This window comes from Amblyomma mixtum, chromosome 9, assembly GCF_055824585.1.
Source record: "Amblyomma mixtum isolate Tamu chromosome 9, ASM5582458v1, whole genome shotgun sequence".
Classification (NCBI taxonomy): domain Eukaryota; kingdom Metazoa; phylum Arthropoda; class Arachnida; order Ixodida; family Ixodidae; genus Amblyomma; species Amblyomma mixtum.
In genome coordinates this window covers 66,656,801-66,684,027 of record NC_143020.1, presented here as the reverse complement: position 1 = coordinate 66,684,027, position 27,227 = coordinate 66,656,801, and the positions used below count along the sequence as shown (strand labels likewise).

Sequence of the window (27,227 nt, the reverse complement as noted above, 5' to 3'; positions counted from 1 at the left end):
TTTTTGCTTTCAGGTGATACGTGGAATGAACAAACTGTAGTATCCTTTTCTTTGGAGGTCAGTAAAAAAAAATCGTCGCCATATCCACTTTTACAACGCCACGGAAAGCTGCGATCTGCACTCAGCGCAGCGCCGGATCCGCATCGGCAGCTTCTCGTCCTCAAAGTGACGTCACGACCTCTCTTGACCAATCACGGGCGGCGGCGCGCCGCGCGGCGTGCCCCGCGGCACAGGCCGCATATTTCTGCTAAAAAAGGCAACTAGCGCTTGTTTTAGCCTTATTTGGATGCGATATTCGAGCATAGAGCATGAAAAACTATAGGACGCCGCTGCCAGCCGGATTTTCAAAAAAAGTGCTTCAGTCTCCCTTTAAGGACTTCGACCTTGATTGGCGCCAGACAAACGTATCGCTTGTCTGAGATTGCATTTAGCGCTGAGCCCGGTAAAAAGCGGGCATTTGTGGAGATTTCACGAACATCCCAGTTATTTTATCGTCCATCAGCTATCTTTAATTAAAACCTGCATTCCACTTCCGTTCCTTATCATTTTCTTGTTCGGCTGAAAGCGATACTTCTTAATTCTATATCGTCCCCGGCCTCCGCGCAGCAGTTGTAGTCATCGACGTCGTCAACGTCCAGCGTCTGTGACCCCGTGAGCATCCCGCACACACACACACGCGCAGCCCCCCCCCCCCCCCCCCAATCACACACACACACACACACACGCACGCACTAAATTATGCCAAATGGCTTGAAACGACGCTCAAGATAACATCGTCCAACAGGTTCAGCTATGCCAAAGGCTCCAGAGGTGACGTGGGGAGTCAAACGTGTTGCGAGAGGGGCATGGACGCTGCCAACGCGGAGCTTCGTGCACTCAAAGCTGCGCATTTGTAGGAGGCTAGAACCTCAGAAAAGCGGCGGGTCTATAGAGGAAAGAAAGCTCAGCATAGGCGCTCGCTTTCCGAGCTGCCGGCCAAAAAAGTCTGCCGGAAGTCACGCGCTTTCGCAAGGACCACTGGGAGTTTATGGCCAATGCCACAGCCAATGGTACCGCTGGGCGCAGCAGCGCCGTCTGCTGCATTGCCTGCTGCGCATGCGCAAGAGTGCTGAAATGGCGGGAAAGGGGGGGGGGGGGGGCGGGTGTTTGGTGAGCAGTGGGGAGCGGCTTCGAAAAATGCGACGTAACCGCCTCTCCTGAGTTCTTTCCTTCCTCCATGGGCGGGACCGAACTGAGGGCGAGAGCTCGTGGGCGCTGCCTGCAACGTGCTGCTCGACAAGACGCTCAGGTCTACGCCAGCAAATTGCTCACTCCACAAAACACTCTTCGTAACCTTCTTCAACCATACACAATCGTCACAGGTATGGCGACATGCTTGGCTGCAGCGTTTTAGGCAACTGCATCCATTCCAAATGCACAATGTGTACCATATCGCGCTGACATGAATTACCAAGGAAGGAATAGCGATTTATTTTGCTCTAAACTTTTTAGAAACATTTCCTGGACCAGCTAACCTCGTGCACAGCACCGTCACTACGGTCACAGCTAGAGTAACCTCTGGCCTGCAGGAGGGCCCTCATGTGACATCATTTGTGTCAGTTAGCACTTCATCGTCCTGCTGATATGGGATGTCTTTGTCAGGGCGTCTAGTTTTCGATAACACATGTGGCACGTAAATGCAACTTCGTAGGTAAGGAAAAATTCAGTGTTCAGAGAATAGTGAATTTTGTTTCTATAACTTCACTGTAGCTGGCCATACAGGAAAAGTGTTTACGTCACTGCAAACGTTAAGAGATCGGAAGCGGGCGGAGTGGGTGAGAGAACAAACCAGAGTTAATGACATCCTAGTTGAAATCAAGAAGAAGAAATGGGCTTGCGCAGGGCATGTAATGCGAAGGCAAGGTAACCGCTGGTACTTAAGGGTAACGGAGTGGATTCCAAGAGATGGCAAACGTAGCAGGGGCGGCAGAAAATTAGGTGGGCGGATGAGATTAAGAAATTTGCAGGAATACGGGGGCCTCAACTGGCGAAGGACAGGGTTAAATGGTAAGACGCGGGAGAGGCTTTTGCCCTGCAGTGGGCGTCGTCAGGCTGATGATGACGGTGATGATGATGATGAATCCTCATATGACGCGATAGAGTAGTGGGTTAGGCTTTCCATTGTAATCAGCTTGACACTTTTGCACGCATCCCTGCTGAAAAAAGTTGTATGATGCAATAAACTCATACAGTTTGTCATACATATATCATAGACTTATCATACATATCATAGAACATTATCATACAAATGTGATAGATTTCTGTAGAATCATACAGTCATCATAGAGATATCATAGAACTTCATACAAATTGTATGATATATCATATAATTTGCATGATATTCTATGATGAAGCCTCTATGAGGTTATTGCATCATAGAACTTTTTTTCAGCAAGGATTTTTTCATTTTCTAAACGTTTCAATTAATTAATGAAATGCACACTCTAAATTTTTGAAATTTGAAATAGCGTCGTCAAGTAATGGATTTTCATTCTGAGCATTGTGGCACCTTTGAACCTCCCTTTTTCCAATTCTTACATTTTTTTAATTTCCTTAAAAATGATAATTACAACGATTTCGTGAAGTCGTCATCACCTATCACAAACAAATCAATCACTAGAACCGCAAATTACCATGATACAATTTTTTTTGCTCTGCCCCCTATTATTTGCGACACGCAGTGCCGAATGCACCGACTTCTTTTCGTCCGAACGAGCTGTAGCCTATACGCTGTCGCGTAGAAGTTACTTTTACATCGTCAGGAGCATGCACTCCTCGGCGCACCTGTCATTAGTAGCGGACGTCGTCTTCGATGGTAGTGTTTGCCTTCAAACGAAGTGTCGTTGTAGTTTGTTCTCCGTCGATGGAAGCACCGTTCTTTGAAGAGAAAATGTCCCGTATTTATTTGTGGAACATACATTCCAATACCTTGAACAACATCAAGTGACAAGTAAACGTCCATTTTATTGAAACACTTCAGCTACCAACGTTACCATTCCGGTTAGAGCCTGATATAGGGATATAGCACTGTGACCGCGGTTATATTTCCCTCATTCAGGGATCAAAATAAAGCAATGAGTGACCATGTAATGGCCAGAAATGCCCGAGGAGCCTTCACCATACCGCACACTAGGACACAGAGCATGGAATATAAAACTGCTGCTAAGTATACCAGCCTATAAGCGACGAAACTTGGCTTCTGGTCTCATTCAAGCTCCAACCATGGCAGGAGCTCGAACCTTACTCGAAGCTGGTTGTATTCTACAAAGCCACCCTTAAACAGGCTAGAGAGCAAGCGCCCATCCTTTGAACGCCATAACAAACTACCTCTTTCCTGCGTTCTCTCACATTTATAACAACCGAGTGCTGTCTTGTCACATTCGGCACCCGACTTTGGATGGACGAAACGCACTTTGACTCTTAGCTTGGGTGGACATAGCAAAGCGTCGTCCATGTCACTCTGGTGTACTCGGAACTGCGGGTGCACGACCATTCCAATATCATAAATACATTCTATGCAGACTCCGGGCGCAATTCGGTAGCCACGGAGATAGACATTTTTGTCTTCGTACTCAGCGCGCCCAAGCACCAACGCCTTTTCTTCCAGGAACTTCACACCTTCCACGACAAATTCGCAGTGCGCTCCCTGTATCTCAGGGTATCGGAGCACTTTATCAATGCTAGATATCGCCTTCTTACTCTCTTGAATTTCTTTATTTGCCTCTTCCATGCTATCTGCAATTTTTGAAACCTTATCGATGTTTTCTCTCGTTGGTTGCACCAACTCATCTTTATGTATTGCTTCCAATCTTTGCATGCTGGTGGAAATTTCTCCGATGCTACTGAAGCTTAAACTCAAACCATATCTAGTTTCCTCGCTAAACGCGGTGATTTTGTGCAAGCAGTTGTTCACACAGTCACGTTGCTCGGCCATTGCTTTTACCACTTCTTGCCTTACTGTTTCCTTGATGTCGTTAATGCCTTTACTGAGTTCGTGCCTGAGCGCTTCTTGGCAGCGGTTTTCTCCGTGAACAAGTTGGTTGAGTATCTCGCTGTTGGCGCCACTTTCGACGAGGAGCCCCTCCAGAAGTGCCTTCAGTTCTCCGGCCTGCCCTCCCAGGGTTTCTCTGAGAGATGTCAGGAGTGCCGTTATGTCGTTGCAGCTGGTGACATCTTCGCGCTGAGATGCGCGAGGCGTCACTCTACTGCAGGATTTTGATCCCAAGTGCGCACAGATCTCGGAGCAGAGAACAGCGGCCGAGCACTTGGGGCAGCAAATCGAGTGATGAGCACATTCACGATGAAAGTGCTGGGTGATTCTGTGCGCAGGCATCACTGCCCCACAGTTTGCTTTTTCGTTCCAACACTTCACCTGCAAAGTTAAAACGAATGGAGTCATTACGTCCATTCCTGTTACAACTTCAGGAACTCAGCACGCCGTTTTTGTTTTAAATTTGACACTGCTTTGTTCCGGTAAATGGCAAATTTGTTTTGGAGAGAATTTGCGATTTGGTGAGAAAAAATTGCCAAATAAGTTATACTACCAATCTGGGCCTATAAATAAATTGGTAAATTGGTTTTTGAGCAAAGTAAATAGCGCATTATCTGCCTCACATATCTCGGCGGACACCTCAACTACGCCCGAAGGGAAGAGAGGAAGTTGGGAGAGTGAAAGAAGAAAGAAAGAAAGAAAGAAAGAAAGAAAGAAAGAAAGAAAGAAAGAAAGAAAGAAAGAAAGAAAGAAAGAAAGAAAGAAAGAAAGAAAGAAAGAAAGAAAGAAAGAAAGAAAGAAAGAAAGAAAGAAAGAAAGAAAGAAAGAAAGAGGCACGCTACTGGAGGGCTCCTGAATAATTTCGACACAATTTGCCTGCATCGTGCGGAAACACATGCGCTCGCGAAGGCATGCAGCCAAAGCAACTCCAGTGCACGTAACTAGTTCAAAAAGCCTAATTTTGTCGAGACATAGCGTCAAGGGTATTCGCATTTTCGAAATTCCAAAAACTGATATTGCTACTACTAACGAACGGCTACAAATCTTCATTCGCAAGTAGGCGCCTTACTTTACTACTTGAAAAAGTTATTAAAAACTAGTTAACCAGCGTACTACTTAACACGATTCACTGTTTTCTTTTAGTGTCCGTCAACCGTGGTAGTACTATGCTTCGAAGGCCGTAATTCTACCCCAAAAACTTATATTTTAAAAAAATTTTGAAAGTGTTCACTGATTCATCCGATGTAGCTCTCGACTGCGACAAAGTCACCTTCAACCATGCGGCGCTTAATGGTATCAAAGCGCAAAGCGCAAGTCCACTTAATATTTTTTTCTCATCCCTTACCTCTCTGCGAAGCATCTCATCCGCAGGGCATTCCCTCCAATCGAATTCCTCGTCCTGGAACTCGCGGCCGTCCAGCGGGCAGATGTGTGAGGCTTGCGCAGCACACTGCTCGTAGCAGGACTCGCACAGCACGTGCATGCATTGAAGGAATGCGCTCCTCTTGCGCACTAACCCGCAGGCGCTGCATACCCTGTGCTGTGGAATAGGCTTGACGAAGAGTAGCGGCCGCCAGTCAAGTTCCGGAGAAAACCCCACAAGCGTGTACAGCATGTTACCAGGAGGAATCTTGTTCAAGAGGTCCGTTCACTTCGCCTGGAACTAAAAGGACGTCCTCTAACGGCCCGCCAAAGTCCGCTCTGATTGCTTCTTACTTCGAGCCGTCGCTATAGAGACAATCGTAGAATGCGACCTCGGATGTCCCCCGTTGATAACAAGGCGGAGCTCGTGTCACGTGGACTTTAGTAATCAGCTCTGTTCCGTTCTTCTTTTGGCTCACTTCTTTGTCGGAAGGCGTGAAAGGTACAGAGGGTAAAACTCGTGTCAAGAACAAGCGAGGTGTGCGCTCCGCAGATTCCAAAGCAGCTGCGACTAGGAAAGGAAAAAAAATGAAGACGAAATCCAATGAGTTGAGCTGAACATGCTTACGGCCAGACCTTTTTTAATCAAATGCTATTGCTAGATATCGCGTGTTCAGACCGAAATAAGCCTAGAATGTGTTCTAGGCAAGCTTTTCGTCCTCTGTATTCTTAATCCTTATTTTCAGACTGAAAAAAAAAATGAAGCATTTCAGCAGGAAAGCGTTACTTTCAGAAAAGGTGATGATGTGCGAAACTTTTTTCGGTTCGCGGATGAACAGTAATGATATTTAATTTGAGCTCCATTCATTACTAGGAAATGGAAATGAGCCCATCATCTAACATCATCTAGCCCATCATAACAAGCCTAGCAACGAAATCACCTCCGTCTTCAAATCGCCATACAAGTTCTTCACAGACACCCCGCCGCGGTGGCTCAGTGGTTACGGTGCTCGGCTGCTGACCCAAAAGACGCGGGTTCGATCCCGGCCGCGGCGGCTGAATTTCGATGAAGGCGAAATTCTAGAGGCCCATGTACTGTGCGATGACAGTGCATGTTAAAGAACCCCTGGTGGTCGAAATTTCCGGAGCCCTTCACTACGGCGTCCCTCATAGCCTGAGTTGCTTTGGGACGTTAAACCCCAATAAACCAAACTAAACTCTTTGGGACCTTAAATCCCAATAAACCAAACCAAACCATCTTCACAAACGTCATAACGTCCCAGTTCAGCTGTGATGTAAGCTAGCGTGGTACCTATATTACCCGCACTTTCATCAACAAGAATGCATCATGAGTGATAAAATGTGCTTAATCAATACCTAGGTTTAGAGCTCCGGCAGCTTCAACCACGGTCGCTCACCGGCTTTGAGGTAAAAGGCTTTCTTGGCGCATGGGTGGCGTGGATGTAAGTTGTAGATACAAGCTGGAGACGCAAGTTGTCTGCAAATGTGCCCGCACGAACTGCCGATCACAAGTTGTATGGTAATTAGAATAAAAAGTGAAATTTGATTAGCAACAGATTATGGCAGCGATGATGGGGATAAAGTAATGACAGCTACTGATATAGTGCTACATAGACAGTGATAGGGCCAGAGATAGTGATACTGAGGAGGATAGCGATAGGAATAACTGGTGATAGTGATGATGACAGAGATAAAAATCAGAAATAAAATTGAAAAAAAACGGAAATGAAAACGAAAGGGAGAAAGAGAGGAAAGGGAAAGGATATCGCATTTCTGCTCTTAAGCAGACATAATTACAGTCCTGTAGTTTGCTTCATTACTAACTCTTCGACAGCTGCAAGGCTGTATGACGTCACAACTCGAGATACTCGTCAAGTGCGAGGGCCGACGTTCAGAGACGTCGCGGCATTTTTCCATTTTCTTTTTTACTGAGAAAATTTCTGTTTTGGCATGCACACATCACACGTAGCTTTGATTCTACGTTTAGTATCGTTCGATTTTATAGCGATAGCAGTAAAGTGCGTACAGCCCTGGGGTGTAGAAAAGAAATCTCCTTTAGTCGATTATAATGGTGGAACATGACGCAAACACCATTATGACATATAAGAATGTAAACAGTTTGCGACGAAAATAAAATTAAGATAATATGAGAATCGAACCGGGGCTCTTGTGTAGTGTATCAGGTAATTACCGCCAACGTTCCTGCCGCCGCCAGCCATCGACGTTCGCTATGTTTCGAGTATTCTAGGAGCACAAGGCAAAAAAGTGGCTGTGGTTCAACTCAGCTGAGCCAGGAAAGCTGTGTTAACTATGGTTCGAGACGGTTTAGCTTTGGTTCATCTTTATTGCTTCATGACTTCATGAGCGAGAGCAAATTGTTTCAGCGAGAGCAAATACCGTGATGCATCACGTCCCACCAGTGCAAGAGCGAGCCTCCAGACCGGCGGTCGGGGCAGCGGTGGTGGTGGTGAAAACTTCTATTTGGCGGAATAGAGTTTTGGAGCCACACAGTCTATATGGTCGGTGTTCCTATTCCGGGACACCTCATGACGAGGCCCCGTCGCGCCCGTTTCACCAGAGCCCTTTGGGACTCAAGCGAGGAGCAGTTGAGGAGGGCAGTCTCCCATGTCTCTCTGGAAGGGGTAGCGGAAGGGGGGAGGCGGGGATTTGGAGTACATGCCCACACCATGTGGAAGATATCACAGGTCGCCCCACAGTGCGGGCATCGCTCATCTATGTTAGGATCGTAATGTTCGATGATTGCAGGACAGAGTAGAGTACCTGTCTGCAGGCGCCTTAAAGTTCGCTCCTCCGTCTTACTCAGCCCCTTTTCAGGGGCCAGGAAAAGGCGGTGATTGTCTTTATAATGTGTTATGATTTTCTTGAACCGCTGAAGCGGCTGGTTTGTGCCCGATCCAGAAGAGCAGGGATGAGGAGCCCGGTGAGTAAGCGCTCGGGCACCCGCTTCAGCGGCCTCATTACCTCGAAAGCCCTGATGGCCAGGAACCCAAATGATTATTTCGGTGTTGGATCAGTGGCAGCCCGTCTTAGAATGCAAGCGGCTAAGGGGGAGATCTCGACTGCCAGGTAATGATCACATGCTTTTCGGCAGTGCGTGGTGATGATTCTCGAATTTGCGTGGGCGGCAGCAAGCGCTATAGCTGCTTCCTCGGCTCGCATAGAACCGGCGCAGCGGCTGACGTGACTGCCAGGCGCGCAGCTATGGCGTCGATGGAGAAGAAGATCGATGCACCTGTCACGCACGATTTTACACATGCGGCGCGCCTCCCTTTAGAGGTCAAATCTAGGAGCCAGATGACCTTCAGGGTCAGCATGGGAGGAGTAGCTTTTCGCTCTAATAATAAGAGTCCTAACGAACGGTTTGAAGCAGTTCCTTCGTGATGCTCTCTGTGCTTGCTAAATGCAAATTTGCCATTGAAGAATTAATTACGAACTTCATGCGCTATCGGTATCTAGGCGCTAATGTGATGGGTATTAACACCGAGCAATATCGTCCATTGCCTGTTCCCTAGACGGTTCGCAGTTGGTCAAGCGCGAGCATCCCGTCCCGCGGCACTGCTCTCTCATCGTCGTCTTCTACGTAACACAAATCTGTGCTTTCGCTCTGGTTCGAATGTCGTGAACATTCTTTGTAGTTTTTATTTACCAACTCACCCACCATAAGTAATGTCGTTACCGCAACTCCAAACGTGGAAGAAAGGAAGAAAATGGCGAACTCGTGAGCAGCTTGTCGCCATTCGAAGAAGCGTTATCATCGACATGGTTATCTAGCTCTCAGGGCTGCTGCAGTGCAGAAATTTCCTTATCTCAATTTCCCTTTATTTTTGTTCCTATCGCCAACAGTGCAACGCTACGTGCCTTGCCGCTCATCGCTGTTGCTTGTATGACTTTTGCCTAGTTCCCCGTAACTGCATCGCGGTGCCAGGAGTGATGATGTTGTTGGTTAACTACGCTGGGATTGGTTTTATGCGAAGCATACTACTTTAGCTACCACTTCAGCCCTTCACCGTGGTTATGCGCCTCCAAATCACGTGACACGACGATGCCACACCACGTGACACGATGACGTCACGGCAGTGGAGAAACGGGGGCCCACCTCGCTCCGTCGCTGTGGTTGTGCGCCTCCAAATCACGTGATACATGACGTCACACCACGTAACACGGTGACGTCACGACAATGGAGAAACGGGGGCCCACCTCGCGCCGTCGCTGTGGTTGTGCGCCTCCAAATCACGTGATACATGACGTCACACCACGTGACACGATGACGTCACGACAGTGGAGAAACGGGGGCCCACCTCGTGCCGTCGCTGTGGTTGTGCGCCTCCAAATTACGCAACGCTACGTGCAACGCTAGTGCAACGCTACGTGCCTTGCCGCTCATCGCTGTTGCTTGTCTGACCTTTGCCTAGTTCCCCGTAACTGCATCGCGGTACCAGGAGTGATGATGTTGTTGGTTAACCACGCTGGTATTGGTTTTTGATTTTCGCATATTCTATGGTTTACTGTACTGTGCACACATTGACTCATGACATTTAGTGTACGTGTGTGTGTTTTGAGAGCGAGAGCGCGCGCGCGCCACTGGAGAGAGGCATGTGAAACTCGTTGCAAGCCCGCGCTGCCACATCGCCTCTGTTTTATGCGTGTTTACTTCACACCATTGGACACCTTGCACGCTCTTTTACCGAGCGAAGCCCTCTGGCAGTCTCGCTGGCGCAGTGTTTTGTGTGAAAATGAAAATTGGTGTTTGTGGGAAGGAAATGGCGCAGTAGCTGTCCCGCATATCTGGGTGGACACCCGAATAGCGCCGTAATTGATGGGATAAAAGAGGGACTGAGGGAAGAAAGGAAGGAAGAGGTGGCGTAGTGGAGGGTTCCGGGACAATTTAGACCAACGGGGGATTATTAACGTGCACTGACATCGCGCAGCACACGCGCGCCTTTTGCGTTCCACCGTCATCGAAACGCGGCCGCCGTGGTCATCTTCGATTCCGGGTTCTCTGGCTTGTACGATAAATTACCGCAACCACGACTGCATAGTAAATTGGCCTAGTAAGAATTGCAACAACAGACACCTTAAGCATACCATGTACTGTATTACCATTGCCGTTACCGGAATACAGAAAGGCCACCCACCGCCGGTTCGCGCGCGCTGATTGGTCCCGATGCTGCCGGCGTGCGTGCAGCTGCCGGGTACCTGGCACCATCTGGCGCCGTCAAGGCGCTTTACGCATGCGCACTGGCTGCGCGCGGGCTCCCGGTACTCCGGTATCTCTAACACAGTACACGGTATGCTAAAGGTGCCTAATAGCAACACCGAGGCGTTACCGTATTGGCAGAGCGGTAGTCCAGCTCAGATAAAACTCTATATTAGCTCTGAATTGATGTATCTTTTTAATCTTGACTACGACTGCTTTAGTACCGAATTTAAGGCCGAATATACGCAGCAGAAATCACTGCATTCTTGTGGAACGAGCCATGACTGAAATGAATTCGCTGTAACGAACTCATTATTGGGCTTGTGTTACTCGATATCACAGTCACTGCTATTTTTCCTTAGAAAGTTCTTGTCGTTTCCTTGAAGTGCAAGGCGGTTACACTTGAGTATTCTAGGAATTCATTCTATTTATACCAAAATAATTTCTTTTGCTGGCAACCTAACTTAAAGAATAGTTAATACAAATTAAAAACTTGCCACTTTCCTATCAAAAAGTGTGAGTAAATGTCAATTCAAGGAGCGTATATGAATTTTGTCGTAAATGTTCTCTTAAGGACTTTGCCTTTTTTTCATCCCTGTAAAATGCGGAAGTGTTGAGGCGTGCGTTGAGACAACTGAAATGAAATTTCCTTTTCAAAACCACTCGTTGTACTTGGCTAAGAGAATGCGATATAAAAATTGTGCATGCTGAAATTTTTGATATGCACCCAGCTGCAGCAACACTGTTAATCCAATGACACAAAATAAGTGCGCATGTAGTTGTGCAGTGCCAAACGACACTTTATTCTACGCTTCTGTATTGCCTTTTTTTCTTCAAAGAAAGAAACCGAGATTTCGACGGGTATGAACTGTGCTGGAAGAACGCTGAAAACCACACGGCGGAAGCAGAACTGATTACCCAAGCCTAGCCAGCTGCGGACTGCACGGAGCTATCAGGGAGAGGGTGTACGGGCCACGGTTTAGCGATTGTCGCCATGACGACGCCTTAGAAAAAAAGAGATAAGAGCGGCCTTTGGCGGGGTGAATGAGGAAGTTCCTTCAGTGCTCACTGCAGCTGACGTGCGTGTAGAACGATGCCGCCTGAGAGTACGCAGTGCACGTCGGTCGGGTTTTCCGCGGAGCTGGACTGGAAGCCCCTGCACTTCCTCAATCCTCTTCCACCGAACAGAGTTTGTGGGGCGTGTGGAGTGGTGCGCCCCAAGACGGCGTTGCTTCCATGCTACCACACGCTGTGCGAGTCGTGCTACGTGCAGTGCGCTGAAGAAGGCCAACACGTCTGTCCGCTGGACGGCTGCGAGTGTCAGGACGAAGACGTCGACTGGAGGGAGTTCCGCGCAGAACAGCTCCTGAGCAGAGAGGTGAGCGAGGTGGAAAAATAAGTGGGAACACACGGTCTCCAGGTAGTCGAGCGTTCGACAGCATACCGCCTGGTCAGGAATCATGGCCTGATGAGATTCACTGGTCACTGACTATGGTCAAACACAAATGACGTTTCGGAAGCGCTACGGCTCTCTTGTTCACAAAACGTTTGTTAACAAGAGAGCCGTAGCGCTCCCGAAACATCATTTGTGTTTGATCATAGTCAGTGACCAGTGAATCTCATCACACGGTGTGTAGGCTATATTACTCGCTTCATTGGAAGCTCGGAGTTTGGAGACATACCACTGACGGCTCGCGACTTCTCTTTCACTAAAAATTGAACAAGTGACTCGTTTTCCCATATTTGAGCTACTCTCAGCCGTTTCGCACTTATTACTTTACAAGTACAGCCGAAAGATTCTTGAAAATCAACACGTAATTGTCTGCCGTTCCACAGAACTCGCAGTCTACCGATTTTAGGGGCCGAGTTGCGCGTGCGCCTTTAACAACTGTTGCGCTTCGATAACCAGAGATACTCCTGCATTCTCGCATGTGTCAGTTCAGCAACCATTATCACGCTTCGGTGCTTTTGCTCCCATTAAAATCCCGGGAAAATGTTTCGTAACCTTTACGCCAGCGTCTCGGCCGACGGAAGATATAACAATCATCTCTTGCGCGTCGCGGGCATTGCGAAGTGCGTATGCAGTGAACGTCAGTGCATCAGATTTAGAAACGACGAGGGTCGGCTGTGTCTGTGATTTCCGCGATGAAAAGAGAGATGTTTGCGAAAAACAGCATGAGCAAAGTAAGTTTGAGAGAGGGCGTTTTTCTGCGCATTGCATGGCGATAACAGCGAACTACGAATGCCGATAACTAATCTGGCTGCCTAGAGCTATGCGCATTCCGATATGCATCATAACAGTAATGCGTTCTGCGATATATGAGGGAAAGCGGCTTACCTAGAACTTTTGCATCCAGTCACAATTTCATTGCTCTCAATGTTTCAGCTCAGAAAGGTGAAAAGCTACAGCGTCATAGGCTGGCTAGGCGAATAGCGCTCGCTGTCCGCAAATTCGATAAAGGATAGAACCATGGCAGGCATCTATAGCCGGCGCAGAGGCGCGTCATGATGAATATGTCCACCGCCTGGCTGTTTTGAGTGTCAGGGTCTTCCACGAATATGCGCATCCGGCGTGGCCGCACATAGAAGCGAAGCGACACAGGAGTCTGGAGGCGGTGCTTTCTGTTGTCTGCTACGAGGCGGCAGACCGATGCAAGATGCTCAAGCGCTCTAGCAGGCGACACCAAACACTGCCTCCTGTTCGTCTGTCTGCCTCCGTCACTTCGCTTCAATTTGCGACCACGGTGAGCCGTGTTGGTACTAAGAGCGCACGACCCTGCATATACATTTTTGCTTAGCTTCCTTTACGGGTGCGGAGTTGTTTTTTAAAGGTTTGCTCGAATATACGATTCTGCTGCGCCAGAAAAACAAAAAAAAAATATTTTTCTGTTCATGATCGGGAATTTTAATGGTGCAAGGAAATCTGAGGCCAAAGAGCGCCATAGCGTGAGGTATCTTTGTTTGCCCAAGGTGAGGTCAAGGACCCACTCCCAAGCATTTTCACCCTGATAAAAGCCGAGCGCCAGGCATGGGGAAGCTTGTACCCATTGTATCAGGGGCGGGTACCCAGCGGCACTGAATTTTTTTTTCGCATAAGCTATTCATCACTTTTAGAGGTTCAGCTCTCGTCTACACAATGACAGCAGCAGTAAAATTAAGGTTCAGTATCCCTTTAAAGAACCTTTGAAAGATCTCACATGTCGGTGTCATCCGGTAGGCGTCGCTTTTTTCTGTGAATAATTCCATGCTATCTTCCGTCATTTGCTCTGGCCTTGAAAAACCATGAATATCTTGAAAAGTACGAGGGCAAAACTTGGTAAACTGCGGTATTTATTCCGTCGGAGCATCTCGTTGGCGTTCAAAAAAAAAGGGCGGTAACTGTGGCACTTCTCGATGTACTATCGGGAAAAAAAGTGGTGTACTCCACGCGGCGGGAGCCGGAGCAACAGAAAATTGCGTTTCAACGCCATCTACAGGCGGCATCTCGGACTCAGATAGCCAATCTGTGATCATTATTATCAGCAGGCATGTCGCTTAGCTTGTTTCAATCTTTCAAAAATGCGCTGCTTCCACGACAAGTTAGCCACGCGCGCGCGAGAATTTGGTCGTGTCATGACGGTGCGCGCCCCGGCTCTCAAGCCGTATCTCGAACGCGCCTTGAAAAAAAGAAGACACAAAATGAAAAGAGGGCCACCAGATTGCTACTGCGACGGCGCCCTATTCCATGATCCCATTTTGGGGGTTTGCATGGTTCGAGATTTAGGCACCCAGCTTCATCTCGTCAGGCAGTTTGCTCCATGCACGTACTTACGCGATGATAATCTTCTCATGGTCGGCCTAAGCATTTGGTTGTTAAATTACTCGAGTTATGGAGAATTCGGATCATTCATTGGTAGCGTATTCACTATTCCCTGCGTCCTTTCCTAAATTGCACTACACCTGACGGACCTGAAGACGTATTAGCAAAGTGCGTGGGGGGACCATTCGGAAGTTCCGCACTCAATCTTCAGTATGAAATAGATAACAGCAAGCCAACCACATATGAGTGCACCTTTTAGCAGGATTACCTCCTGTCTTACCTACTCACCTGAGATGATTCAAAGTGTAAAAAAAATCTGTACCATCATATATATATATATATATATATATATATATATATATATATATATATATATACCAATGTTAAGCGAGTACTTCCCACACGTATGTAAAAAAAACGGGCGGTAACTGGATCGTTTAAGATAACAAAATGAATTCAATAATACTTACGCCTTTATTCTTGCAGGTGGAGTGCTGGAACAAGCAGTATGGCTGCGAGACTGTGATAGCAGCTTCGGAGATATCCCGTCATTTCCAGCAGGATTGTGGACACCACTCTGTTTCGTGCCCAAAGTGCTCTACCAGGATTCTATGCAGTGACGTAGGCTCGCATCTGAGATCAGACTGCTTGTCGCCTGCGAGGCGTGCTGAAATCGAAGACCCAGTACTACTCGGCTGCAAGGACGACAAAGCGTACTTTGAATCTTTCCGAGCAGAGTTTGAAAAGCAGGCGAAGGAAATGAGGGAAATTCTTCAGCGAATGGTCGTTGGTAGCGCCACACATGATGACAGGATCAACGGAATCTGTCAAGGCATAAACACTATGAAAGAAACTCTAGAGCAAGAACTGGCCACTCACAGACAGGAAACTCGAGACATTTTTAATGAAAAGATACGTGACCTCACCGTCTTTAAACAGGAAGCGGAAAAGATTTGGAACACACAAGCTGCTCAGATTAACGCTGTTTCAGCAAGCATCAACAGCCTTGAAAAAACGCTGAGAGATGAAGTGGTCAAAGCGACGAGCGGGACGCGAGACCAGACTGTGACTGGCATCAAAGCTGAATTTAAGAAAGGTAACGACAAGGCTCTCGAGAAAATCAAAGAAGTCTTGCGGCATACTCAACTCATGGTAGCGGTGTCCAACTTCACTGTACGAGGTGTTCGAGCACTCAAAAAAAAAGCTTTAAAGGATGGTTGGGCAAAATATGAGAGCGAGCAGGTATACCTGCGCGGGTACCACTTATCGCCTGGAATCTATCTGGGAAAAGACGGTGAATCTGTGCAGCTCTTTCCGTTGATGACCCTTTGCAAAGGTGACATGGACGACTCTGTTACCTGGCCATTCCAGCACAAAGTAAGGCTGAGCATTGTGCACCCCAAAAACGGTTCCAAACGGGAGTACGAAGCGGAGCCATCGACTCGCATGGAATATTACCAGAAGCCCTCACAGCTGCCTAAGAGTGGTGTTTACTTCCCTGGTAACTCTCTCATCTTAAGCGAACTTCTGAGTAGCGGCTACGTTGAAAGCGACAGTCTTCTGGTTCAGTTCGAGGTGCTGCCCTGACTTACCTTGAATAAGCACGGCAGTTAATCGGTTTATAGGAGCCTGCACCACAGTTTGAATTATATTGCTTGTGATTTGCTATTTCAGAATTCTATAGCTTATAAGCTCTGTGTAGAAAGGAAACATTTTGATTTGTCATCTATCTTGGTAGTGATTTTTGAGAAAAATAGAAACACGATGTAGCTATATTATTGTGTTGGCACTGTCGCACTAACTTCTCTAACGTTGTGTAGATGACTATGGTGGAATGATATCTGGGCAGGACGTCCCCAGTTTTACTCCTTGCACAGGCGACTCCAGCTGAATGGCGGCTCCGTTCCTGTACTGAAATTTCGTGCCCTCTAAAGAACATTGGATGTTTTCTGTGATGCGAATGCTGATTTTTGTGTTGCAGTGTATCGCAAAGCATGTGTCCAGAAAATAAAAATTGACGAATGCTCGCATGACCTGATGCAGCGAATATCTGAGAGGAGGAGGCTTTTGAAATTTGCATTTCTTTCTTTCGCACGTAGGAGAAATAATTTCCCCTACGTCCGGCGCAGTGTGTCTGTGTCAAGGGGCTTTTAGCTTTTGCTCAGCCATGCTTAAGAACTTTGAGCCAATGATCTTGGTGGATGCTTTTGATTGTATATAGGAATTCTACCTGCGCAAACTCGTCCGTTCACGGTAAAAAGAAAAGAAGCACTGCTTTCTGACAGGTGACGGCGTTAACGAGGACTGGTGCGTGATTGGTTGACATGACGTTGTCAGTCAATCCCGGCGCGACGCAATGACGTGAGGCCGGCAGCGCTTTTATTACAGTGCGCTTGCGAACTTTCGGAACATCCCTTTCGCTGTTACCTCCCCTCTTAAGCTGTTCGAATTTGCAGCTATAGCTGTCTATCTTACCCCTAGCCCGTTGTGCTCTAAGCGGTGCGGGCCGGGCGCTATTATTTTTCGTTCTTTTTACACGTCCACCCTAATTTTTGTCCATATCCTTCTTCCCCGGCACACAGTGGCTCTTTGATTGTCTACATGCCGCACAGTCAGAAGTCATTTCACTCCCCAACTCCCCTTTCATACGGCGCTTTCGTCTTTGTACTATCCGCAAGGAATGAAATGCGAACAAGATAAATAAGCCTCGAAAAGCGAAATAAGAATATTTTAGGCAGGGGAATCTCAATAATAGCTCACGTTCTTTTGACTTCAGAGGCACGAATACTCTTCTTCAGAAGTGTTATCAAGCTCGCGTGTATGTCGTCTCCAGGAGCTAATATGGTGTTTCATTGCGAAAGCAATACTACTTGCACTTCGCACGGTGACCACCATCGTCCAGCGGTGGTGACCACCATTGACCTTCATTTGACCTTGATTGCATTAGTTGTATTAGATTGGATTACATTAGATTGGATTGGACTGGATTGGATCGGATTAGATTAGATTAGAGTAGATTACATTGGAGTGGATTGGATGGGGTTGGATTGCATTGTATTGGTTTGGATTGCATAACCGATGCATCACCACAAGTCTAACCACAAGCACCACCACCAGCTACACTACTAGCTATACTATGGCGTAGGTACGGTTATTGCTTTCGCAATTACCGGGCTTAACCAAGCTAATCCACAGCGAATTTTTTTTATGTCACCTCAGTTTCCTTGTTCGCGTTTCATTAATTCCTGATAGTGCCGGTCGTCGTCCTCCTCTTGCTCCACCCGAGGTGATTCCCTCCCCCTCTCCTGCACTATCAGAATCACTATCACCTCGCATTACAGGGCTGGCCACCCGAACAGCGCCTTTCCTTCTCCCCCGCGCTCAATTCGACATCTCGGATATGACGCGATGGTTTTCCGGAATAGCGCATCTACTGCCGTTGCAGTAAAATATACCGCATCCAATTTTCTTCGATAGATGCAAGTTTCTCTCGGTATCCGGAGAAAACGCTAGTTTGGATTGCTTGTTTTATAGAAACCAGCCTACGGGAAATATTTCAGCTACTAACACTGCCCTCAAGTGAATAAAGCGTAGGCATGTGCCCACTATTTATGACGAAAATGTTCATTCTCCTTAGAGATAGTCATGCATGATGGCGGTTGGGAGAGCCAACGCGCTGATGGGGCATTGTCGGGCGCTGGCCCCAAAACTGCAAAGCAAAGCTCCAACTTTGGTCTGTACTTACGAGGGAGCTCACCGGCCGCCACTGCGTTTCTTTCTTTTTAGATCTCGTAACTGTGCTCCACTGACTCCATCAGACTTTGAGTAAGCACTTACCTGAAAGAGCTTTCCTAAGAACAAGGATACCGCCTGCTTGGTGGTTTGAGGCTTCGAATACCAGATGCGGACCCATACCGTCGAGAGCTGTGATAGCTTCTCATACTTACCAACACCAAACATCTGAGAGCTGTTTAGTTACAGGAGTTGAGGTACGGGCTAGTTGGGCGATCAACATTCATCAACATTGGGTGTTTGATGAAACTGCGCAAGAGCGAGGTCATAGACAGAAAATAACTGGTTACTTATTTTATTTCAAAACAGATGTTAGAACACATGTGTAACTTCAATATTCTCAAAAACTTCCTTCGGGAAGAATTCGTATACTAAGCAGGAGCTGAAATGAAAAAAAAAAGCAAGATGATTAACACTTATATGAAACGACGATCTGCGCATTTGTGCTTGGATGCGTAGCACAACTACGAATTCTTAAATAAACTTTGAAAGAAAAGATTGGCAGCAGCTCTGGTTAAACCTGGAGGATTGCGAAAGCAACGAGGAGAGAGAGAGGCGATGAAGAGCGCGCTCAGCAGCGGCGGCGGCCCCGGCACGCTAGCTATGCGCCGCTACTGCGCATGCGCAACTGGCGAGCGAGGTGGCGGCTAGCCAGCTGTGCGCCGTGTGACGTCACTGCTCCTCGCGCATGCGCAGTATGGCCTTTCGTCAGCTCCACGAAATGGCTCGGCGACTTGGCGCAGTGTTGCTTTCGCAAAAAAGAGGGCGCCAGCGCTGGGGGCAGTGCCTTTGGAGCATCAGCGTGGATGCATCCACTGCTGGCTCAGCTTTACCACATGATCGTTATAGTAAGGAATGCAGATTGTCTTCTTAAAGAACAAATAAAGGAAAAATTTCCCAATTAAGAGGAAATTATGGACCTTTGTACCTAGTGGGAAAAAAATTCGTTTTTAATAGCTTAGAACAGGCTATTCCCGCGGAACCAAGAAGTTGGCGAGTCGGTGGGACGTTTTGCATTTTGCACAGTGCGAAAAAAATGAGGAAATACGAACACACAGCGCTTCGTGTGTGTGCGTGTTTCTTGCTTAGCCCTCGATTTTGCGCGGTGTTCAAAATGCAGTTCCAGCGGGGCTGAGCCCGAATTTAAAAAAAAAATAGATTCTCTTGCCTATAGAAGTCAGTTTGTTAGCATTCAAACATTTTTACTGACATTCTAAAAGCGGTGATTTATAACTAGTGAGCTAAACTGGAGTTTCTTTTTAAACGTGTACAAACACCTAACTTTTGGGTGCGTGTTTTCTTCTTTGAAATGCGGCGTAAGGCATTATTATACACGGAATACCACTTGTTCTCTTCCTACGACCACTAGGTAGTTTGTATCCGAATTTCTTTCTCGTGCTTTTTTCGGTTTCAACAGCCGAACAAAGGCTGTGACATCAAAGAGGGGCTATAGGGTATGTGAGGCATGAAAAACTGCAATAAAATCACTGCTTATACATATATTGTCATTCCGGCTCTTGAGCAAGGCTGGCTTCAGCACTCTATTGAATTAAAACGGTGGAAGAGCGATTATATCACAGTTTTTCCACGCCCACCTGACATATAACCTCTCTTTAACGTCCCAGCTATCGTCACAGTCGGCCTTTGCCGATGTATTTGCAATACTGGGCCGATTGGTTGCGCTGCTGTGGGAACTTAAGCTTCCCGGAACTTAAAGCATTGAGGAAGCTGCTCTTTCTTAACGGATTGCACAGCTTGAGAAGAACTATAGCATGTTGAACCAGCGTTGTGAATGTATTGTTTCAGCAAAATCCAATTTCGGCCCAGTGATTATTCATCTTAGGGCGGCATATGACCAGACAGACTTCTCCTCAGAAGGCCATTTCTTTGTTATGACGAGCAACTGTATTTTCCTTCCACTTCGTCACCTGGACGTCTCTTGTGTTGAGATTGCTATGATATACTGCTTGCTTTTTATTTTATCATCAGGGCGTATACTCAGTATATTACTTCTTATAAACATGACATCACTGAGAAAAAGAGTATTTACGTCTGCAGAAGGCCCTTCACAATGGCTAGAAGGAGTGGGGCCATTTTTTGAAAAGCGGAGAAATATGGTACAAGAGCTTACACCATCGCATGGAGTTTCTAGCGCTCCTTTTCAGAACGCATCATCAAAAGAAGGTAAGAGGCCGGAACTGGTTCTACTATTTTACCTAAGCTTCCTTGATCAACAGTAAAATCGGCAGAAGGAAGGGAGAATATACACTTTGGACTACAGAGATGCCTCGTGAAAATATACCCATGAGCAATCGAACGTGCTCAGAATTTGAGCTCTATAGCAGACGGATAGCCCCACCTCACTATGATATTACGATGACTGAGCTGGTTGAGGGCACAGGTACTATTGAGATTTCCACTATCTTTGAGAGTCTGCTGCTGGAAGAATAAAATGGGTATCATAAACGGCTGGTGGTTTACCGAACGCGGCGTGTCGCACGAGGCGGAGGTAGCTGGTGAACGCTTCGGTGTGTGTTCCGGCCGCCGGCTTGCGTCGGTGGCCGGTGGTCGACCTTTGGACGTGCCCTATTGTTAAGGTGTCCTTCGGCTGGCGGGCGCCTCAATATGGTGAGCCAGCCACCTACAAAGGCTCTTGCCTTTGATGTTGTCGTCCCTGAGGGGACTAGTGCGGAGGATGTCGTCGATGCGACATCCTCCGTTGTTGGATTGGAGGAAGTGTACTGCGTCCAGCACTTCGGTGGACGCAACTACCAAGTGACCGTGAAAAGTGAAGCCGCCATGGCTACAATCGTTGAAGCTTCCTGCCTCACCATCGGCAAGGAACGCGTCGCCATCGTTCCCCTGAGCCCGCAGGTGACCCAGGTGACTGTTCTTTTTCTGCCCGCACGTGTACCCAGTGACACCCTTGCCAAGGCTCTCTCCCCTTTTGGCAAGGTGCTGCACATTAGTCGCGGCGTCATGGGATCGCGTCCCACTGTCACCACCGGGACCCGCTACGTGCGGATTGAAATGAAGCGAGAGTCACCCGTACCCAACTACATCAAGGTCGCGGGCCACCGCGTGACGTGCGACTACAAGGGCATGCAGCGCGTTTGCCGGCGTTGCGGGTCCACTGCGCACTTCAGGGCACAGTGCACGGCTCCTTTCTGCGCCCGCTGTGGTGTCTTTGGGCACCAAGGCCAGGGTTGCGTGCTGCCATGTCGTCGTTGTGGTGATCCGCACGCTACTGTGGCGTGCGCTATCAAGCCCTCGTACTCGGAAGCTGCGGCCCGCCCTGCGCCCCCGCAGGCCGCTCAGGGAGCGGTTGAAGCCATCAAGGAGACCGGCGGATCGAACACCGCCGGCGTTACGGGTGCTTCCAATGCGTCTCAGCGTCGCTGCGTGGAAGAGCCGGAGTCTGCTGTTGATGTGTCCAGTGCTGCACCAAGCGAGCAGACAGTAAAGGTACCTGCTGCGTCAGCCTCAGTCTCTCCGAGCGTCCCTGATGACACAGGGGCCGAGCCTACTGTGTCCCTGGAAAAATCTGAGGCCGGGAACGTGCCACCCTCGGAGCCCGCGCTAGAACCCGCGGCCAGCGTTGCGGTTTTGAGCAGGGACGCCGACATAGCTGAGGTCGACGGTGACGACAGCAGCTTGACGTCCTCGGCCTCTTCAGTCAACCTCGTCATTGACGAGACTGTCATCGCGCCTGAGGAGGACCCGACGTCGCCGTCTTCGTCATCGTCATCGCTTTTACGGGAGCCAAGATCATCTCCAGACGCTGACCCTGTGCAGTCGCCGTCCTCTTCTACATCGAGGATCAGCGCTAGCACTTCTAGCGAACAGTCGTTGGATATTGAGATGGTCGCTTTAAGTTCGAGCTTAAAGCGTCCACATGCGTCCACTACGGACTCGGACAATTCTGCTGGTCGGCCAAGGAGGCCTCGTGCCTCCTCTGGTCCGACCCTCCGCAAAAAGTGAGGTGGTTTAGCGCCGTTCGCGGCGCGCTTTGTATTGCCTAGCATCACGACTGTTCAGGTTTCATTTTTCATTTCCAAAATGACTAACCTTCAAATTATTACTCTTAACGTGCAGGGGTTCCGCAGTGTTTTGAAGCAGGCAACGGTGGTCGCATTCGCTCGTTCCTCGGGTTGCGATATCGTCTGCCTGCAAGAAACCAGTTTTTTTCGTTTCAGTGACGTGTTGAAATTCAAGCGTAGGTTTGGCGTCGATGCCTTCTTTTCGTACGCCAGCACGCGTTCTAGCGGCGTTGGCGTTCTTGTTTTGAACCGCTCACTGTTGCGCGATCATCATGTTATCTACGATGCGCTTGGACGCGTGTTGGCGTTCGACTGCACGTTTAACGCACTTCACTTGAGAATTCTTTGTATTTATGCGCCTGCGCATTCCAATTTGGTAAACGCATTCTTTAAAGATTTAGATGTGTATTTTCTTGGAGGGCGTAATGTTGTGATGTTGGGCGATTTCAACTGCGTGCTCGATACGGTCGCCGATGTGCAAGGCCCTGGTAGGGGTAGGCCAGGCTGGAATGCGCGTGAGTTGCGCCGCTTAGTGAACCATTTCATGCTCACGGACGCGTATGAGCTCCTTTATGGCAACGTCTTTGTGTGGACTTGGCGTCGCGGGTTATCGTCGGGTAGGCTAGACAGGGCGTACGTTCCGGCGAGCCTTTCGCGGTCAGTGTGTGTAGCTAATGTACTGACGCTGCCATCCTCGCCGGTGCACATATCAGACCACCGCCCTTTTCTTCTATCACTCACGGTTCCGGCGCCTGCAGTATCACCTCATAGACCATGGCGGTTGGATGTACGCATACTTCACGACGCCAGCACTAAAGACGGGCTCACACGGGTCTTGCGTTTTTCGGTTGTTGGGGCGGCGCCTGGTGACTGGGACCGTCTCAAGGAGCAGTGGCGTCACCATTGCGCCGCATCTGGTCGAGCCCTTAGGGCTCGCGTGTCAGATGAGGTGCGTGTGGTGACGGCGAAGCTGCGTATTGCTCAACGCACCCCGTCGCCTTCGTCGCTTATGTGCGCATGGAGAGAGGAGCTTTCGGAGCGCCTACAGCGTCTTTTACGTGCCTCCTCTTTGACAGCGGCTGCATGGCGATGTCGACGCAGTCCAACTGCTCATCCCGAGGTGCTTCGGTTGGCCCGCCAAGAGCTGTTGTACACTCAAGGTGCCCCTGCGTTTACATCTTCCGCCGGGGCTACGTCCCAACCAGGTGGGTGGAATTTCAGTGCGTTTTTTAGCCATTTCAGGAGTATTGCTCAGTCGGTCATTCTAGTCGATCGCAATGTCGTTTCCGCAGCCCCATTTTTAGCAGGCTTGCCGCAGGTTTCCACTGAACTCCATGACGGCCTTCTGGCTGTGCCAACAACAGATGAAATCAAGGAGGCGTTGGACTCCATGAAACGAGGCTCAGCGCCTGGTCCGGACGGCCTTCCTGTGGAGTTCTATTTAGAATTTTGGGATATTGTGGGCCCTATTTTCTCGGAAGTATTAAAAATATGCTTTACTGAGCACGTATTTCCTGAATCATTCAAAAGAGGCCGCATTGTTCTTATTCCTAAAAAGTCTCCTATGTCGACATGTCCGGCAGATTGGCGCCCTATCACACTGCTAAATTCAGATTACAAAGTATTAGCAAAATTACTCGTTCGTCGTCTACGAGCTCTCCTCCCGTCACTTATTTCCTGCCACCAGGTTTGCTCCATTCCAGGCCGTGAAATACATAGTTTATCTTCTGTAACGCGAGACATCCTAGCGTATACTTTACGACGGCGCGCACAGGGCCTTCTTGTTTCTCTTGATCAGGAAAAGGCGTTCGACTTCTTAGAACACGAGTACATTTACGGGATGCTGGTTGCTTTCGGCTTCCCACCTTCTTTCGTGCTTCTCATTAAAGAGATGTACAGAGATATTTCAAGCACTCTGTTCCTCGATGGCCGGGAAAGTACCGCATTTGATGTTCGCTCTCCCCCCTTTTGTTTGTCTTAGCATTAGAGCCTTTCCTCTTGGCAGTCAATCGCCACTCCTTTATTAGAGGTCTGGCTTTGCCAGGCAGCGAAGCGGTACGCGTCACTGCTTATGCAGACGACATCATTCTGTACTTAGCTGATGAACGCGGCCTGCTTGAAACTTTAAATGTTTTCCGTGAGTACGCCTCCTTGTCTGGGGCTGCTCTTAATTACTCGAAGAGTTGTTACTTTTTTGTGGGGTCTTCCCAGACTCGTATTACATCTTCAATACCTTTGCAGTGGTGCGCGCAGATGCGCATTTTAGGTGTGACCTACGACTGTGCTGGAATATGGAATGGTGTGTGGACTTCGGTCGTCGAAGACATTACAGCTCGTGTGCGAAGGGCGCAGACATTCGAGTTGCCTCTGCTTGAGAGGCGCTACCTGGTTCAGTCCGTCATACTTGGTGCCTTCTGGTACCTCTGCTATACTGTTAAACCACCCCTCCGTGTCATAAGGCGAGTGCAGACCACAGTTTTTTCGTTCTTTTGGTCAGGCGGAACCGAGCTTGTGGCCCGTGCTGTTCTTGGACAACCACGGGAGAGAGGAGGGTTTGCCTTTCCAAATTTGTCCGTCACGTCCTCGCTGTTAGCGTTGAAGAGTATTTTGCGTATCCTGCTAGGAAACGCGTCTCCGGCGCGAATCCTGGCTCGGTACTTTTTGGGACCTTCTTTACGCTTTTTGGATCCAGCGGCCCCTGTTAATCATGGACCCCAGTCAGAGCAACCCACCGCTTTCTACGCTTCATCAGTGGCCTTTTACAGGCATGTAAGAGCAGTAGCACCTGCTGTCAACATCGTTGCAGACCGTGTGGTGGACATTATGGGCACGCTATTGTTACCTGTTGTGCCGGCGTCTCGCCGCTCACCTATGCGCCGCGTTCAGTGGGCGCGTTTAGCGTCGACACCTCTCCCAGATCATCTGCGTGACTTTGTCTGGAAACTTGGCTGGGCAGTGCTCCCTACTTGTGATCGGTTAGAGCGGTGGGGTGTGTTACGCTCCAGTACCTGTCCGAATTGCCCGCTCCCGGAATCTAATTGCCACGCTACAGTCACCTGTGTTGTAGCGCGTGTCTTTTGGCGCGCGGTTCATGCGGGATTTCGTGGGCAGGGCATTTCGTGCTTCGTCTCCCGCGGCCGCTTCCCCAGCGGCCGTTTTGCTCGCCTGTTAATAGTTGCAGGTCTTTTTAGTTTATGGCGCAGTCGATGCGCCGCGGTCGCTAGTGGCTTTCGACGCCGCGCTGTGTGGCCAATTCTCGGCCGTCTCCGACGGGAGCTGATCAGTTTTTTGTCCGAGGAACTCTTTTTCTTGGGTGAGGAAGAGTTTCTCCGACAATGGTCATGCCAATTTATTTCTGTTAATAACGGTCGTCTTGTCTTGGTTTTTAGGCCAAACTGGCGCTAAGGTCAACTTTTCAATGTTTCAATGTCTAATTATCGACTTTTCGCTCTTCTGTCAATCGGTATATATGCATTCCTATTTTACATTGCCCATTCCTATTAGTTACTTAGAAATGTTTATGGTACCTCTTTAATTGGCTTACCTTACATGCTTAATGTCATGTGTTTTTGTAAATGTGAATGTATCTTGTAACCTTGGCATGTGTACATATGTAAATAAATTTTTTCTAAACACAGCCCCAAATATATTGTGCGAAAGCGAAAGCACAGTTTTTTGCAGGTGGACACCACCGCACGTACCTGAACGCGCGCTTGAGGTGTCCACTGATTCAGGGAACCAGTTATGTACGTCTTCAACTTTGGGAGCGATAGCTTCACTCTGCTAGGTAAAGCCGGGTATCGCCGCGTGTGCAACATGACCTTCATGACTCTGGCAGATGGCGTCCAGAGAGCAACCCAGAAATCAGTTGGGCCACCTAGGTCACGTGACCATGCAGCGTAAACACAACCTGACCAATGGATGACGAGCAAACTACCCACCGTGGCAGGTAGCAATTAATGATTGGTCGCTCGGGAAGAGCAACTTGGGTCGCACACGACCAACCTCTGGGAGCACGTGCCATCGGAGGGAGGGCAGTGGCGCATCGCTTAACCGCTGCACCACTGCGCCAGGAGGGGTATGAGGACTCCCAGGGATCATCATCATCATCAGCCTGACTACACCCACTGCAGGGCAAAGGCCTCTCCCATGTCTCTCCAATTAACCCTGTCCTTTGTCAGTTGCCGCCACTGTATCCCCGCAAACATCTTAATCTCATCCGCCCACCTAACTTTCTGCCGTCCCCTGCTACGTTTGCTTTCTCTTGGAATCCACTCCGTTACCCTTAAGGACCAGCGGTTATCTTGCCTTCGCATTACATGCCCTGCTCAAGCCCATTTCTTCCTCTTGATTTCAACTAAGATGTCTTTAACCCGCGTTTGTTCCCTCCCCCACTCCGCCCGCTTTCGATCTCTTAACGTTACACCTATCATTTTCCTTTCCATAACTCGCTGCGTTGTTCTTAACTTAAGCTGAACCCTTTTTGTTAGCCACCACGTTTCTGCCCCATAGGTGAGTACCGGTAGGATACGGCTGTTGTATACTTTTCTCTTCAGGGATATTGGTAAGCTACCATTCATGATCTGAGAGAACCTGCCACATGCGCTCCACCCCAATTTTATTCTTCTAGTTATTTCCCTTTCATGATCCGGATCTGCGGTCACTACCTGCCCTAAGTAGACATATTCTCTTACTACTTCCAGTGCCTCGCTACCAATGGCGAACTGCTGTTCCCTTGCTAGGCTGTTGAACATTACTTTGGTTTTCTGCATGTTAATTCTTACCCCACCGTTCTGCTCTGCCTGTCTGACTGATTGATCATGCCAGGGATATATGACTGTAAAGTAGAGAATGACCCTCTGCATATACGGGAATTAGCCATTACGCTATCGGGTCATTCACTTAAAGGTGTACTGAAGAGGAATCTGAACTCGTGTTTTTACCGCCGGGATTCGATCTACACGT

At 48.5% G+C, this 27,227-nt stretch overlaps 2 protein-coding genes across 5 annotated transcripts; one reads left to right on the top strand and one right to left on the bottom strand.

The window, feature by feature from the left end:
* Window positions 1-830: 830 nt before the first annotated feature.
* On the bottom strand, window positions 831-26,476 carry LOC149329450 (uncharacterized). Of its 4 annotated transcripts, XM_089560269.1 has the most exons (4): window positions 14,901-26,476; window positions 11,701-11,997; window positions 5,376-5,963; window positions 831-4,411 (listed from the first exon to the last, which is right to left on the bottom strand). In XM_089560269.1, the coding sequence occupies exons 3-4, from the start codon at window positions 5,643-5,645 to the stop codon at window positions 3,245-3,247; spliced, it is 1,437 nt and encodes a 478-aa protein (XP_089416395.1). In that variant the 5' UTR covers window positions 5,646-5,963; window positions 11,701-11,997; window positions 14,901-26,476; the 3' UTR covers window positions 831-3,244. The 4 variants fall into 4 exon arrangements, with proteins under 4 accessions (XP_089416395.1, XP_089416396.1, XP_089416397.1 ...); XM_089560270.1 differs by lacking the exon at window positions 14,901-26,476 and having other exon boundaries at window positions 11,701-12,114; XM_089560271.1 differs by lacking the exons at window positions 11,701-11,997; window positions 14,901-26,476 and adding an exon at window positions 6,770-8,048.
* On the top strand, window positions 11,669-16,460 carry LOC149329451 (TNF receptor-associated factor 6-like). The gene is made up of 2 exons (XM_089560272.1): window positions 11,669-12,009; window positions 14,917-16,460. The coding sequence occupies exons 1-2, from the start codon at window positions 11,725-11,727 to the stop codon at window positions 16,015-16,017; spliced, it is 1,386 nt and encodes a 461-aa protein (XP_089416398.1). The 5' UTR covers window positions 11,669-11,724; the 3' UTR covers window positions 16,018-16,460.
* Window positions 26,477-27,227: the final 751 nt, after the last annotated feature.

What these genes read in the sequence shown, in the direction of transcription:
- LOC149329450 (XM_089560269.1), bottom strand. Translation starts at nt 5,645, where the DNA reads ATGCTGTACACGCTTGTGGGGTTTTCTCCGGAACTTGACTGGCGGCCG. An exon ending in ATGAGATGCTTCGCAGAGAG is followed by an intron (nt 4,412 to 5,375) that starts GTAAGGGATGAG and finishes TTAACTTTGCAG; the next exon opens with GTGAAGTGTTGGAACGAAAA.
- LOC149329451 (XM_089560272.1), top strand. Translation starts at nt 11,725, where the DNA reads ATGCCGCCTGAGAGTACGCAGTGCACGTCGGTCGGGTTTTCCGCGGAG. An exon ending in AACAGCTCCTGAGCAGAGAG is followed by an intron (nt 12,010 to 14,916) that starts GTGAGCGAGGTG and finishes TTATTCTTGCAG; the next exon opens with GTGGAGTGCTGGAACAAGCA.